At 44.7% G+C, this 16,901-nt stretch overlaps 1 protein-coding gene and 1 long non-coding RNA gene across 3 annotated transcripts in view; one reads left to right on the top strand and one right to left on the bottom strand.

The window, feature by feature from the left end:
• Nucleotides 1–4,112, bottom strand: part of LOC115351323 — a 49,824-nt gene extending 45,712 nt beyond the window's left edge. Inside the window, exon 1 of the long non-coding RNA XR_003926769.1 lies at nt 4,050–4,112. This is a non-coding gene — a long non-coding RNA (uncharacterized LOC115351323). The remainder of the gene's footprint in view (nt 1–4,049) is intronic.
• Nucleotides 2,010–16,901, top strand: part of TFAP2D (transcription factor AP-2 delta) — a 54,331-nt gene continuing 39,439 nt past the window's right edge. Inside the window, exons 1-3 of one of the 2 annotated variants that reach the window (XM_030037947.2) lie at nt 2,010–2,364; nt 3,280–3,777; nt 7,344–7,404. In XM_030037947.2, the coding sequence (XP_029893807.1) occupies nt 2,203–2,364; nt 3,280–3,777; nt 7,344–7,404 (721 nt within the window). In that variant the 5' untranslated portion in view covers nt 2,010–2,202. Of the gene's footprint in view, nt 3,120–3,279; nt 3,778–7,343; nt 7,405–16,901 lie in introns of both variants that reach the window. The other variant, XM_030037948.2, reaches the window with a different exon arrangement.

The raw sequence follows: 16,901 nt of genomic DNA, 5'->3' as shown, positions 1-16,901 counted from the left end.
GCTGCTCACACCGCGCTCGCCAGGCTCCAGCGGGGCGTTGGGAAGGGCAAAGTTTGCCCATTTCTGCGTGTTTTTTCACTCTCTCAACCGCCAAAATCCTGGGGAGTCCAAACAAAACCTGAACTTGGAAGAGTTCCTAGAATTTTCTCAATCATATATAGGCGACAAATATTTTTATTTCATTAACAACATTAGAACTGTAGGAAACCCAAATGAAGAGAAAGAAACAATTCCTTCCTTCCTTCCTTCCTTCCTTTCCTCCTTCCTTCCTCCTTCCTCCCTTCCTTCCTTCCCTCCTTCCCTCCCTTCCTTCCTTCCCTCCTTCCTTCCTTCCTCCCTCCCTCTCTCCCTTCCTTCCTTCCTTCCTTCCTTCCTTCCTCTCTCCCTCCCTCCCTGCCTTCCTTCCTTCCTCCCTCCCTTCCTTCCTTCCCATTTTCCTCCTCCTTCCCTTTCCCCGTTAGGAAAGGCGGGGGGCTGGGGGGGGGAGCAGAGCTCCTGGGAGCCGAGCTCCCCAGCAGCGCACTGGAGAGGTACGAGGTGTGTGTTTGCTGCTGACCCCTCTGCACGCCTGGATAATGGCCCTTTCCCGGTTCAGACAATGCATTTCAATTCCAGTCGTGTGCCTTTGTCCATTTGTAGAAAGAAAAGAGGGCTGAATGACAGCTCCTGTTAGCCTGCATGAACAGATACCAATAAACCCTCCCAAAACCCGGACCAAAAAAAAAAAAAAGGGGGGGAGAGAAGGAGAGAGGGAGAGGAAAGGGAGAGAGCCACATGCCTATTTGCCTGCGGCTTATTATTAAGACACCTTCGCAGCTTAAACGCTTAAAAGCAACCCAAATTAAATGGCAATTAAAAGCAAGTTACACCCTCTCCTATCTCCAGGCTTATCATTTGTGGAAGCTAGCCATCAGCAGAGCCACCCCGCCGGGAAATGCCATTTGGGCTGGCATCTTCTCGGAGGGCGTGTGACTCCCTCTTCCCCCCCCCTTCCACCCCCGGCTGGCAGCGGGTCCCCCCCCGTCCCCGTCCCCGGGCGCTCCCGGTGCGGAGCCCGCAGTCACTTCGGGGGCTGGAGGGCCACTACCTGGGGGCAGAGGCAGAGGGACCGGGGAGGAGGGGGGGACACACTCACTGAGCAGGCAGAGAGGACTTATTCCCCGAGTGGCAACTCCTCGGACCGGTGGCACTAAATAAATAAACAACGTACCCCTTCAGCTTTGCAACCCGGGGCTACGCAGCCTCCGTGCATCGCTAAAATATCTCGGCACTTAGAAATGTCGAAGGGAAAAGAGCTATCAGTGGTCTTTAGCGCACACGTTCCCTTCCCCGGTTTTCTTTCTCCTATATAGACAGCTGTAATTCCGTAGATCTATATGTATTTTATGTAGAATTCCATATAATATGCCACTGCAGTGATACTTTGTGGTCTCACCCTAGTTTTATGTTTGAAAATGCTATTTAAAGAAGCCTGTAAGATAGCATGTCAGGAAGCTTTAAAAGCAGGTTGGAGTGTAGGGTGGACTTAAATTCGATGTAAATGCAAGGGTAAAAAAAAAAAAAAAAAAAAAAAAACCAAAACAAAACAAACCACATAGTTTTCATTTAGAAAAAAAAATACAGTTAAGCAGACACACATACAAATGTGCAATCTTAGATTCTGGTCAGTATTTAAAAGCAGTATAATCAACAGGAAGGAGCACTTACCTATTGAAAAGGATGGTTTAATAATATATATTAATATATATTAGCTTTATGTCTTCCCAATAAAATGTACACAAAATACCCCCTTCGATCAGATTAGCTCCCATATTAGCCTGGGTAAGAAAAAGCATTCTAAAGAGTGGAGGAAAAAATGTATAAAAATGTTGAAAGAACCTACAGTTCCTTATTAGGCGAAGATACAATATTTATTCCTTGTCTCCTGGGATGAAGCTCCTCTATCTATTGTCCTCCCAGTTCTCAGTGCTGATGCTTAATTTTCAAAACTTCTATATTACCAAGGGACCTACGACATCAGCCAAAGAAATACCCAGCAAGTACAAAATCTGATCCAGGGAGCAGCTTTTGTGCAGAGGGAAAATTTTGTTCCTACAGGTTTTTAAGGAGGTGCATGGAAAAGCGAGAGATCTGATCTATGCAGATACATTGCAAATTCTCTCTGTCTGTAGAGATTTTTTCTAAAAAAAATTGGGGAAATACATGAACTTTGGATTTTTCAATTTTTTTCTTTTTTTCTTTTTTTTTTTTAATTTGGAGAGGGGAATTTTATCCAGAGTTTTTTTTTCTCTCTCTTTTTTTTTTTTTTTTTCGGAGAACCAAAAAATGTCAACTACCTTTCCAGGTCTCGTCCACGATGCAGAGGTATTTTGTGTGTGTGAGTGTGTGTGTGTGTGTGCGCGCGTGTGTGTGGATGTGTGTGTGCGTGTGTGTGCATATGTGTGTGTGTATGTGCCTGTGTGGTTGTTTCCATTTTTTTTTTAAATCCATATTGGACCGTTACATTTAATTATAATCCGGCTTCAGAGATAACTTAAAGAAGTATAGAGAGAAAATTCGTTATGACATCTGTCGCCAGAAAGGGCAACTCATTACCACGTTAAAACCGTTGCCAGAACGAAAATCAGAATAATACCCCTAATAATATAATGAAGTGGAGAGAAATCACCACCAGCTCGCCAGGAATGGGGAGTTCTCACTAAAAAGCCGGACTCCCCTTTTCTTTCGAAACGCAGGAAAAGGAGGGGTGGGGGGGAATTTTGGATCTGATTCGTTATTTTAAAAAGAAAGAAAAATAGGGGTTCAAAAAAAAAAAAAGAAGGGAAGGAAGGAAGAAAGGAAGGCAAGCAGGCGGCAAAGCTTTCTCAATGTGTAACGCTGAAACATAGGGACGGGACTTGTGTGTATTCTCGGTAGTTTCCTCTGTTTGATGACTTTTTGTGTGTCAGCCCCAGCTATTACAGCTGTGATCAGGAGGTGGATGGATAGACGGGTGGCTGGACAGATAGAAAGATAGATAGTTTTTATTTCAGTGCGTGAATTCCTTTCGCTTGACGGTATTAAGGGCAGGCTGGGCTGTTTATGATTTTTTGAACAGACCTTTATGGCACCAGCCCAAGGTAGGAAAGGATCTTTTGTTGCTGGGGTTGCCGCTCGCAGGCTTAGACGCTTCTGCAGGGGGAGAAGCTATGCAGGACAGCGTGCTTGGAAGAACCGCACCCGGGGTTTTCAATGACAAACCTCCAGTTTTGGGGTCTTCTTTTCGCTTCTTCCTTTCAGATACGTCATGACGGATCAAACAGTTACCGTTTGATGCAGCTTGGATGCCTGGAGTCTGTGGCCAACTCGACCGTCGCCTATTCCTCCTCATCTCCTCTCACTTACTCTACCACGGGCACCGAGTTCGCCTCCCCGTACTTCTCCACTAACCACCAGTACACCCCACTGCACCACCAGTCCTTCCACTACGAGTTCCAACACAGCCACCCGGCAGTCAACCCCGACGCTTACTCCTTGAACTCTCTCCATCACTCCCAGCAATACTACCAGCAGATCCACCATGGGGAACCCACTGATTTTATCAACCTGCACAATGCGCGGGCGCTCAAGTCCTCTTGCTTGGACGAGCAGAGGAGAGAGCTGGGGTGCTTAGATGCTTACCGCCGCCACGACCTGTCTCTTATGAGCCATGGATCCCAATATGGGATGCATCCAGATCAAAGACTCCTGCCAGGACCAAGCCTCGGGCTTGCAGCCTCGGGAGCAGACGATTTGCAGGTAAATAGCATGCGATCTCCTTTCGAGGCACCTTCTTCTCCCCTCCCCCTGCCCTGGTCCCCCCCTCACCCTCCCCATTTTCCTCTGCTCAGAATAGCTCATACAAAGGAGGGAAGCTTCATCCAAAATCCCATCCAGAGCCCGTCCCCTCCAGAATAGTAGCAACAAAAAATGTGGGGGGAGGAAAAAAAGAAAAAAAAAAAAAAAAAAAAAGCAAGTGGTCTTTCTTGGCCAAACAACAACAACAACAACAACAACAACAAAAAACCAACCTCGCGCCCGACTTCCCTGCGTGGGTTGTGTCTCTGTGATGGCTGAGACCGTGGGACTCATCCGGAGATCTCGGGGTGCGTGTGTGCCTGTGCGGGTCCGTGTGTGCGGGTGCCAGCCCTTCCCAAAGTCACACAGAAAGCAAAGCAAAGCAAACCAAACCAAACCAAACCAAACCCATCTTCTTGCTTTCCCTAAACTTTTCTTTTCTTTCGGCGAACGGAACCGTTTAAACAACTTGCACCGACAGAGCAGGCAGCTGTGTTAAGGAAGGGATGGAGTAGGAAAAGAGAAAACAGGCAGGGCAGGAAATAAATCGGCTTTCCGACATACATACAAAGGCAAACCTTCCGTTGAACACCGAGGTATGAGGCAGGAAAGAAATAAACGGGAGCAAACGTTCGTCAGAAATACTCACTATGATAAAAATCCCTCGCAATATCCGATCTAGATGTTAATAAGGAGAGAGATACAAGCAGATAAAGCTGAATTCATCTATCTATGCGCCTAATCATTCATCTATTCCCCCCTAACCAGCATCTGGACCCATCAGAAAAAAAATACTGTTTCCATGTATCAAAACCTCAGCTTTATCCGCTCAGAAATCCTTTCCCCCGCACTAAAAATTCACCTCCGGTAAATTGAGCTGGTTGCTTAAATGAAATTTGTTTCCAAAATTGCAAATAACGCCCTCCTGTATCTAACACCCATTTCGACAAGTCCCCCAAATCAAAAGCAAACCTTCCTTCTCCCGACGAGCTGAGGAACTAAAGGCTTCCCGACCAGCGGGGAGAGACAAATAGGACCGTATTTACTGTACTTACTTTTCCCCCAAATCTCGCTCCCAGTCATACAAAGCTCGCTATGTTGGTCTTTCCAAAAAGACGTAGCGGTCAAAGGCTTGCAAAAAAACCCCGAAGTTCGTAAAACTAAGACTTAAAACCAAAACAAAATCCCCAAACCTCTATTTATATCAGAGAAAATAAATATTTTTTCCTTTTTCTTCTTTTTTTTTTTTTTTAAGGAGGAAAATAATCCAACAACCCAACAACAGAATGTTATCTTTTATATCTCTGAGGAGGAAACCCTAACTATTTAAACCTAGGTTTCTCCATTAAAATTCACTATATAAATTTATCCTCTCTGGCCATTTTTTGTTTACATTTTTCACAAGGATCTCCTTATGTTACCCCCCTCAAAAAAAAAAAAAAAATAAAATCTGCCATTCACTGCTCAGCCCAACTAAAACCTATTTACTCCTTTTTATAAACCACGTCTGCTGCTGATTTTTTTGTATCTGTACAAATTTTTTTTCTTTGGCAGGCACAAAGACTTGTATTTTTCAAAAGAGGGGATTAGGAACGTTTGCAAGACAGCAGACAATGCCTAAGTCCCGGGCAAAAAAGCACCATAGTTTATCCAATTTTCGACTTAGTGCCATTCAACTGGTCATTTATGCAATGTCATCCGACCAAACAACATGTTTCCCTTTAAAAAAAAAAAAAAAAAAAAAAAAAAGGAGAGGTTGGTTAAGCTGCTAGAGACACATTCTTTTTTTATTTATTTAAAGCAGAAAAAAATCAACAGCTTTTCTTTGGAAAATATCAATTTTTCGATCACACTTTATTCGAAAGTAAAGGACTTAGGTCTTTGTACCTAATCTTTTCTTTATTTTTCCTCCTCCCTCTTTTCCCGAACAGAAGAGGGGAGTGTACTGAGGTATCGAAAAGCCTGAGCGGTGAGAAGTTGAAAATATTAATATCTGTCGTTATGATTTAGATGATTCAGAACAAACTTGGACTCTTGCTAGTATCACCTTGGGTTTAGAGGGAAGCGTTTTGGTGGCAAAGAGAAACAGGACTGTACACAAATACTTTTAAACCAAAATTGTGGTCTAACCAGTCTTCCCCTTTCTCCTTAGTCTTTCTTTTTAAAACGTTCATCAGCATATGCCTCATTTCAAATGCAACAAATGTAAATATACTTTTCCCTGCACAGAATTTTAAGTGAATGTCCAATAGTTTCGAGGGCGGTTTAAGTCAGCCTAACAGATGCAAACAGTCTTGGAGCTGGAGTGGCATCTTTCAGTGCCCTAAAAAGATTTTCCATGGGCAACAAAGAAAACTGTCACACCTTTTCCCATCACCGCTTTAATTTATGCTCAGTCGCCAAGTTTTTTTCATATTGATTTCATAATCACTTTAAGGCAGAACACTTAAAATAAAAAAGAGCCTTGAAAAGGAAGGTCTTACAGGGCCAGCGCCAATATGGTGAAAGTGGGGGAGAGAGCCAGGACTGTAAAGGTTGTTTTGTAAAGTGGGGTTTTTATTATGCACCGACTCTCTCCGCATTTACTTAACTCTTCACGGGCTGTTGAGTAGGTTAACACCCTTAAAGGCCTCTTTCATGTCCAATACCTCGTTTGTTTGTAGAGGAAAATGCGTCTTTAACACATTTCCACTGGGCAAAGATTTAGGTTTGGTTTGTTGTGTTTTTTTAACCCCAACATAAGGAAAAACCCAAAGAAAACCCAACCCTTTCAAGTCTTTTATCATTCCAATAAAAATATTTATTAAGGAGGGCGAAGATCCCCAAATAATCAGCCTTGTAACAGGAGAATAAAGAAGTGAGATCTCTTCGGATGTGCACCAGAAGCCCTAGGCAGGTTTTTGGACGGTTCTTCACCCCACGCTCACACATGGGTGCCTCTGTGTGTGTGTGCACGCAGATGCATATTCATCCCCACCTATGTGCGGACACACGCATTGTTACAACACCCCTTACGACTCTGTGTAGCCGGCAAAGCCCAATAGGTCATCTGTTGTTTGTGCTCTTTGTCTACTTCTGTGCACACTTTGTAAGTCGGTATATGTGTGTCACGAAACATAGATATGAATTTAACTCTGTGTATATATACAAGTATACAGGTCAACATACAAAAATACTGTATAAAAGTGGATTTTTACCTTTGTGCGTGCAACTTCTCTCAAGAGTACTTTATCTCTCTATCCTGCCACGTAACTGCCGATCTAAGTCCCCAGTTCGGGAGAAACTCGTATTTAAATGGAAATGAAAGTGATAATTATTCTGCATTTCATGGGGTAGGGGCAGACTGCAGGATGGCGGTGGGATTTCGCCAGAGCACTTGAGTTTGATGTGGGAGTAACTGGGTTTTTCCAGTTCACCTTAACTATTGGTTCTGTGCGAGTCGTGTAACAAAGCAAAAGCTATATGATCTCGCTGTGTCTGATTTATTTCTTTCTTTTCTTTCCTTTTTTCCCCCCTCATTACTTAAGAGCTCAGTGGAGGCCCAGTGTGGACTTGTACTGAACGGGCAAGGAGGTGTGATAAGAAGAGGTAAGAGGTTACAAATACTTGCGTCTATCAATTTTTGTAAACATAAACCCCACACCTCTTCTCTCTCTCCTTCCCTCCCCCACTGCTTAGCGTTGTTTGGATTTACTACCAAAATAGTGATAATTTGACATTTGACAGAAGTACCTTCAAACTAGCTTAGAGCACTTCACATTTCACAGTCCATTTGCACTTTACAAATGATCTGTTCCTCGGTAGCTCTCGGATACTCCCGCTGAATCCAGAGCTTTCTTGACTCGTTTTATCATTCCCGGTTTAATCGAGTTGATCCCTGCGAGTTTGAGAAACCTCTTCCCTGGCGCCGGGCTGTTAAATCGGCAGTTCGATCTCTTGTGGGGAAAGGAAGGGGCTTTTTTGGAAATGTGGTTTCAGTAGCGCTACAGACCCGTGCGGAACTCGTTCTTGAGTGTCACTTCATTTGATAACCATCTGTCAATGTAAATATCTAACGTCAAAGTTCGAGGAAAGATTTGGAACTCTTGTTAAATACGTGTTTCTTCAGCATTTGCGAAATCTGACTGTTCTGGGGAGTTTGTTATTGCCGTCACTTACCCAGAAGAGAAACAAAAGTAGTCTAAAGGCCTGACGTAGGAACGCAATTCTTACAAGCTCAAACGCATACTTCCATTCACAGTACAAAACGAATAATGCAGTGGAAGAGAGGACACTTCACGACTCAGCCTCTTGGAATGCGCATTTCTTGTCCCATTATTGCCTTTCTTATCCATGATACCCACCATGAAAAGTAGATACTTTGGAGATATTTTAGGCGATGTGATACTACCGTGGCAGAGGGACGGGTTTAGCCATCACTTCCCTAGATAAAACTTTACTCTGCGGCAATAGTCACACACGACGGCGGTGAGTGGAGACGGAGAGCAGGCGCACAGGCGGCTACACCCGCAGGGGGGGAGGTCTGGGGGTACCCTCTCCCCACACCGACTCACACCAGGCTTTCTCCGGGCTTTCAGCAGGGCGGCCGGCGGGACCCGCGGGGCGGAAAGGCGGCTGGCAGTGGGGCGGCCCCGGGGGCCGGCATCGGAACCGGGACCGGGACCGGGGCGGAGGGCGAGGATGAGGTCGGGCCCGAGGCCCGGGGCCGGGGCCGGGGACCGGGGCCGGGGCCGGGGCAGGGGCCGGGGCCGGGATGGCGGCGGCGTTGACGGAGCGGTGGTGCTGAAGGGACAGCTCCGTTCGGCCGCCCCGCTCCGCTCGGCCCCGCCTCGCCGCGGCGGGCGGCCTCAGCCCCGCGGCCGGGGGAGAGCGGCGGAACCGGCGGCGGGGAGAGGGACGGTGTGGGGGGGAAAGGCGTTTGGGGAGGGGGTGGTAAATCCAAAATCTGCCGGCCCCTCCCTGGGCACCGCTGGCGGGACGCTGTGGGGAGGGCTGGCAGCGCGGCGGGCTGGCAAACTCCTGCCCAAGTCGTGCTGTCGGTGGCTGCGCCTGCCTAGGTCCGTGTTTGTCGGATTTCAGAGGATTCTAATTATCCCTAGGAAGAGGGATAATTCTTTCGGGTTTGATCCGAGAGCTGACCTCCGAGAAAGGGAGATCGTTAGCTGAAAGAGAGAAAGACAGAGGCCCCATCAGCTGGGGTCTGTGCCTGTAGTGTTTGACTGCGGTTCTCATTTCCCTGCTGATGGGCGGCTCAAATCTCAGCTCAGCTCAACTCCGGTTTATTCAGCTCTCCAGCTCCTGTTAAGGAGATTCCAATTACCTGTGCAGATGATTGTAGTCAAGACTCTCTCTTCTTCTCTCTCTCTCTCGTTTTAAAGCGATCAAATTATTCAAGGATTTAAAGATTGATAGTAAAGGAAATCCAGCATGAAAATGCAAGGTTTTCTCTACCCTGATCTAAGTGCTGAACTACTACTGCACTGCTAGCTCTCTCTTGGCATATTCAGGGAAGATATCAAAGGCAAGAGTATAAGTTTCAAATGTATATTAAAAATACATAATAAATATTTTGTCCGACTTCAAAAAAAGCGATAGGTGTTAGCAGTAATCAAAACATCCTGCGCCTAAGCGCTATACAGTATCCCATATAAATAAATCACACTTCTTTTCTAGTAATACATCAATAAGAATATATTAACTCGAGAGTGGCTTCCCTAATATTTTAAACATCTTGTGTCAGATTTTTTATTTTATTTTTGTCACTAATATATACATATATTTTTTAAAAGGTTGCTTATGAGTCTTTTAGATGCAACAGCATGAAGAAAAGGGGGAAAAAGAAGGAAGGAAGGAAGGAAGAAAAGAAGGAAGGAAGAAAGGAAGGAAGGAAAGAGAAAGGGGAGAAAGGGGGAGAAAGAAAGAAAGAAAGAAAGAAAGAAAGAAAGAAAGAAAGAAAGAAAGAAAGAAAGAAAGAAACGGGAAAGAAAGAGGAAAGAAAACTTCCCATACACTTTCCCAGAGGAACACACCATTCCCTAGTCCTCCCCCAAAAAAGCAATCTCTAAAAAGTGCCATGGTTTGCAGTCCTGGTGTTAATACTGATAGGAATGACAAACATCACAAGCACGGCTCTTCCCTGCTTCCATCTCTGGCTGCCATTGCACATATCAGCTGCCTTCTAGATTGTTTAGTGCAGTGGTTTGGTGTTTGCTTTTAATGAGGCTAGGAAAGTAAAAGATTTTTGCAAGGCTTAGGTGCTGGCGAGCTAATTACTAGCTAGAGAAAATATTTGCCACCGATTCCAGGGCAGAGATCCCCATGCTATCACTTTCAGTTAATGGTGTGCAGGATTTAGCCCGGAGCTTCCCTGCTCTAACCATCAGAACCAATAATCTTTACTTTTCCTACTGCTCGTGTATCGATAGCTTCTCTAGCCTCAGGCAGCGGCTTTGATATGTTAATATTTCTGAGTACCAAATTCTGCAGAGATCATATTAATGTTGTACATACAGAGTGGAGCTTTGCCTTAAAGTTGAATATTCAGATCGCTCGTTTCAAAAGAAATCACTTGAAGAAATGAAGCTTCTATTTACAGGAGTCGTCTGTGTTTTTTAATCATTAAAAAAATCCCTCCCCTCTTATACTTTCCTATTAATCGTCTCAGGCTTTTATTACATACCCATTCCCTTTTAATTCCTCTCTAGGTTGCCATTTTAAAAGCAGAATAACCTGATTCCTGTTTGATTTTTCTCTCTCTTTTCCCTTCTCTCCCTCTCTCTTTCTTTTTAAATTTTCTTTTTCTTTTTTCTTTTTTTTTTTTTTGGGGGGGGGGTTCCTTTTTAAAATGCCCTCCAAGCCCCCTTCCACACCCATCTCTTCCCCATCCTTCGGACATGAAGTGTATGCAGGCTTGGTGTCCTCACCTCCATATATTTGGATTAAAAAGACAACACGGTGACATTTGGCCTGCATCGTTTTATGAAATCGAGATGGCAAACTCCAAAAAAAGCTCTTGTTTCGCTTTGTGATCATCCATCGTTCCTGCCCCAGGCTAATTTCAGAAGCTTAAATACTGCTATCGCCTCTGGGCCATGAAGAGAGAAGGGCCAACCTATCGGCAATAGCTCTTTTTCGATTGCCCTTGGCAACATAAAATACAAACTACTTTGAATCAAAACATTTTTGGGGAATTAATATGATCTGAACTCTGCACGTTTTAAGAGATCTTGAGTTTGTCAAATCGCTTAGAGGTGACTGACATCCGAATGCATTAGTGCCTAGCTAGGAACAACCCTCAGATCTTATTTGATTAAAAAAAAATAAAAAAAAAATAAAAAAAAAAAAAGAAAGAAAAAGAAGAAAAAGAAAAAAACCACCCTCTTCTTAAAAGCTCAAGCATCAGTCACCATAAAGTCCACCAATAAAAACTGCGGAAAGACGCTCCCCTTTCTCGCCTCTGCCTTTTATGTATTTAGTCGTGGTATCACCTCTCATTTGAAAGGCACTCGCTGAGCCTTGATCCTTTCCCCCATTCTAATTTTAATTTTTGACACTCAAAACTACCTCCTAACGACTCAGTCATTAAGGACGAGGCTTTGGGCAAGAGGTTAGAGGAGGCGGGTGGAGGCAGGGGCTGAGGGCCTTGCACCTCTCCCCGGGACAATCTTCTTCCCTGCTATTTTGTGTGCAGATGAAAAGGAAAAAAAGAGGGTGCTGACGTGGTACCACCTCCCCACGGTCTCACCCAGCCATCCCGAGATGCAGGAATGGGCAGAGGGGACATCCCCCTACACCTTGCTATCTCCTGCTCTGGCAAACCGACCGGAGTTACCCGGCCAGCCCCCACCCCCTAAGTGGGGGTGTGCCTAAGGACCCCCCCAGCACCCTCCGCCCCAGAGCCCCGCCGTGTCCCGCCCCAGGGGAAGGCAGGGCCGGGCAGGACGGCGCTCCCTGCCCCCTTGGCAGCTCCGGGCCGTGAAGGTGAAGGTCTCGGTGGGGCGGACGGGGGTCCCCGAGGCTGAACCGTCTCCCCCCGCCCAGCCAGGAGCCCACCGAAGGCAGGGCAGATCCGCTCCTTGTCTTCCCTTTGTTGTCCTCTTCCTTCCCTTTTCCCGGCTCTTCTGAACCTTACAAGAGCCTCGGGACTCTTGTAATAGCCCATCATTGTGTTCGGATCCTAATGCACTGTCATTAGCACTGTTGTCTTTTTCTCTTCTTTTCTTTTCTATTCCAAGGGCCAATTTAAATCGCATTAAAATCCTAAATAGCTGGCTTAATTAATGGCTCTCGCGGCTCCAGCTGAGATAATCTGCCAGCCGACTAAAGCCAAATCGGTCGGCGACTTTCAGCTCCCCGGGAGTTTGGGGCTGGGGAAGAGGCCGGAGGGGGCTAAGCAGAGGGTTCAAGTGGGCTCTGCCCGGACTCCGAGCGTTTCACCGAGCCGGGAAGGGAGCGGAGCCGGCTCCCGTAGGTGCTGGCACCAGCAAGACCTCTGGGAGAAGTTTGGGGAAGAGAAGTGAGGTTGGGGTTTGGGTGGTTTTTGCTTGCTTGCTTGCTTGTTTGTTTGAGGGTTTGTCTTGTTTTGATTTGATTTTTTCGGTGGGTTTTTGTTTGTTTGTTTGTTTTCCCTGCTGATCTTCAAAGGGCTATTTTCTGGCTATGCAGGGAGAGGGAAGGGAAAACCCCTGGGTAGGGATCTCACCTGCTTTGGGGATCTGTGCTGCTCCCCTCTCTTGCTGGGGTAGAGGTGGTGTATTACATCTTTTGTGTCCCCCTTTGCTCCATTCCGAGCTGTGGGGCTGTCGTGATCCGCACAGTCCCAGGTTGGCCTGCCTCAGCGGAGATTTCGGAACCACGCAGCCGTGGGATGCACACCGCGCCCAGCAGTCCTCGGCATCCCCCAAACTCAGGCACACACGTGGGGAACAAAGCGTGTAAAAAGCACAACACAGGTGGGCACACACCACACACACATACATACCACAGACACACACACCCCCCCCACACAACCTGCCAGTGTTGGGGGAGCACAGCTTCCCCTCCTTCAGCATCGGTCGCTCTGCCCCATGCAGAGCCCACTCGTGGGACACCACGGGCAGAGCCTCAGACCCTTTCCACACCCTCCCACACACAACCCACACCATGCACAACCTGCCCAACCTTCGTCCTGCAGCTCCACAAGACCCGACACCGATTCACACACACTGTCCAGCAACGCACAGCCATGTTCCCAAAGCGCTGCCGCAGAGAGGGCCCAGAGAGGGCCCAGAGAGGCATTGAAAAGTGCTGATGAATTCTTATGGCTTGTGCATAGGAAAAAGGAATAAAGTAGATTTCTTTTCTTTTGGGTCTGGTTTGGGTCCTATCCTTCACCCCAGGAGCTGTAGAAGTGCTCCTGTATCAGTGCTGATACATCCTGGTAACGGAGGGCTGGCTCTGGGTGCCTGAGATTTAACATCCCCTTGCACGTTGACGCAATCTTTAAAATTGAGCTCCTGTAACAACCTCCCTTAACTTATTATTTTGTTTTCCACCATAATACCTTGCTTCTCCCAAGCTATTTTTTTAACATTGTCTAAACTTAAAACTCATAACAGTCTTAATAGCCTTAAAACCTGTGTAGCTAAGAGGCTGGTCTTAAAAACTGCTGACCATCCCCTCAGTCCTACTGAATCTTGGATTCATATTAAAAAAAAAATTGTCTTGTGCATGCAGGCATGTCCATCTTTCCCTACCATGAATGTTGTAGTGAGGGACACTATCTCAGAATTGTTGATATTCTTGAAAAGAGCTCGTTTATATGACTAGTTACATGATGCAAAGTTTGTTAACTTAAGCGAAACCAAAAGAATAACTGGAAAAAAGCAGTACTTACTATTTTTCCTGACAAATGTAGATGAATTTTAGAATTTTGAATATTTAGTTCCTGAGATTAATGACTGGGTGATGTGAGGATAATTTGTAGAACATTTTAAATTGCTAATAGACCTTTGGGAACTGAATATGGGATTAAATAGTACTGATAAACTCTACACAGCAAACTGCTTGCTTAGACTTGCTACTTGCTAGGAAAAAAAAAAGCTAACGAGAGGCAGATTTTCATGTCTTCATTTTGTAATGTACTGTAAACTTGCCAGAATTTCAGAACAGAGCAGAAGATATACTATAAGCTGGAGACTCCTTCTAACAGCACCTGTAGATATAAATAATAGACTGATAAAAAGCATAGCATGTTATTAATATTTTATATAAGATTAATCTGTAGGCACTCAGGCGTGCTTATACTTAATAATGTACACAAGTACACAAACATGCATATATCCTGAAAAACAAAATAAAGAGTACTTCTGCACTGTTGTCACAGTACTTCTGCGCTGTTGTCACCAGTGTATTATGATGTTTCCTTCCATAACTGCATATTTATGGGTGAATATCTTGGAGAAAGGGACTACCACATCTTGAATGAATATAAAATACCCATCATATTGCAGCTGTTATAATTAACAAATAAGAAATGACCTTGCAGGTGTAAGGATGTGTGTATCTATACAAAATTATAGACACACATTTTAAAAAATGTATTTAAAGTGTAAAAATCATCCAGTGACATCAACTGATATTTCTCTCTCTCATTCCTAATAAAGCAATAGCATTACTCATGAAAAGCATAAAATATGTGAGAATCTGGATTTTGTCAATGAAAAGATGCACAAATATTTAACTCTGAAGGAGTCAGGGAGACTTACATTACAGCAGATGCCCAAGCGCTTAAGTAAATCAGAATAAATCATCGCACTCCAGCCACCCTATTGTCCTCTTCGTCTATACAAAGGGAAACCTGCAATCAAAACAGACCAAGCTCTTTTTTGCATCATGTGTTATTGGAATTTTCATTGTGTTGACAAGACTGTTGGGTTAGAGTATGGCTCTGTTGTTCTCGCTGCTGTCATCTACACAACCCGTCATCAGCTTGTGTTGGCATTTTGTACTGACTTGTGCTATTTGATGGGGAGACAGGAATAAGGAAGGGAAAATACTCTCCCGCTCTTTGCTGTGACTACCTTTTTCAGTATCACATAGCCTAACTTTTGTTCATTCTAGGCTTGGGAAACAAAGCAAAAACGCACTTCACACAAAGGAGTATGTTGCGTTGAGTATGAACCAGTCAGCTAGAGGGAAAAGGATTGAGCCCCAAAAGTAAGCTAGCAAAAATGAACGTAGTCTTTTGTTATTCCTCTCCCTCAGACCACTTGGCAATAATCATAGAATAGAATAGAATAGAATAGAATAGAATAGAATAGAATAGAATCATAGAATAGTTTGGGTTGGAAGGGACCTTTAATAATTGTCATCTAGTCCAACCTCCCTGCAATGAGCAGGGACATCTTCAACTAGATCAGGCTATATATAGTCTCCTGAGGTGCTTCGGTAGCTGAAGTGATTCAGTATATGGCAGTACCAGAGCCCAGCTCTTTCACCCAAATGTGATCTGCTGCACAAACCATATCTTTTCCTCACCCATCTTTTTCCTCTCAATCATATTTGTTGAAATCAACATGAAGGTGAAAGATCAGAGGGTAAAACCCTGTCATGAAGAAAGAAGAAATTGAATAGAGTTGGATGGAAGAGAAGCCCTGAAGAAGGGTTTGTGTGCCTGAAAGCTTCCCTTCTTTCTTTCTTTCTTTTTTTTTTTTCCCCAAATCTATCAGTTAAAATATAAAAGATATTCCCGCTTCATCTAAATCTTGTCTTGCTTGTGTCTTTAGACCTCTATAGCTGTAAGAGCACAACTATCACCATTTACAGTCATCTCTAACACAGTAACTTATGGAAACAGATGATGTCAGACCAGACGATGTAATCACTTCCCTGTGGGAATAAACGGTTGTCCTAAAAAGAGTCTTTTTAACATTCACAGGCCCATTTCACGTGGTACTCGGAGCACGAAATTGCTGAGGCAATCTGCTGGATGATCCTACCAGTTATCTCACCTTCTTCCTGCTCTCCTGTTCTTTTTCCTAGCCTTGCAATGGTGTGGGTAACTAGTCAGGGAGCAATGGCCACAGTTTTCCCTTCTTTTATGCATGCTGGTAGGCACATTGCTTTGCCGTGGCTATGTGTGGGGCTCTTCATCTGATGAGCTGATGGGTTCTTACCTATCCGGCACCAGATGCTAGTCTGTGAAGATTTCTAAAGCAAGAAAAAGCCACTAAGAGAAATAGGGATCTCCAGGTTGAACTGCTAAACTCATGAAAGGCATTATTTCCATTCTATTTTTGAGGGCATTTTCTTCTGCTTCTTCAGCTGGTGTCTGTTAGTATCCCACCTCTCAAATACCCTGTTATGACAAGACCAGCTCAACAGTTGAACAAGGATTGACTTTTCCAACAGCACCTACAGTGGCATTGGGTTGACGGGAAAGAAAAGCTGATTGTTGCCCCTGCTGTTTAGTGTGACTTAAAACATACCTTGTCTTCTCCCCATTGAGCTGCACTTCACAAAATTGTTTGTCCACTCTAATGCATGATCAGAATATGGGGGAAGGAATACACTAAAGCATGTGTGTTTGGCAAGAAACCTAACCCTTCGTCTTGCAGTGTGGTTGCACTTATCCTTTCCTTTCTCTTTCCGGCAGCCCTCCCTTTGTTTACTGCCATGACTTTTTCTGTTTACCACCTGGTCTAAAGGCCAGGACTTCATCCATCTCCTCTCCAAGGTGGTGTCTGTGGTAGGAGGTCTGTGCCTTCAAAACTGCACGCAGCTTGTGACAAAGACATAGCTTCGCCTAGAAAGCACCACACCGCTCTCTGTTGCTGTGTCAATGAATAATTAATATAGTGAAATAATTATATGCAACAGATTTTACCTTCTTGTAATTTGCAACTTGTTCTCCATGTTACTGGAGAGCAAATGACTTAGACTTGTTGTTTTCTTTTACTTTTAACACGTACCTGGCTTACCTGAAATTGCTTTGTTTAAGATCATATTGCATAGGCATGGTATTTTTAAACATTCTAGACTGTAAACAACCTTCTTCTAAATAGTAATGAGAAGTGTTCCAGTAAATTCTGGTTAGGGTAGGAGCA

The sequence above is a fragment of the Aquila chrysaetos genome, chromosome 15 (assembly GCF_900496995.4).
Source record: "Aquila chrysaetos chrysaetos chromosome 15, bAquChr1.4, whole genome shotgun sequence".
Lineage (NCBI taxonomy): Eukaryota > Metazoa > Chordata > Aves > Accipitriformes > Accipitridae > Aquila > Aquila chrysaetos.
The sequence above is the reverse complement of the archived record's forward strand: the minus strand, read 5'-3'. Positions and strand labels throughout refer to the sequence as shown.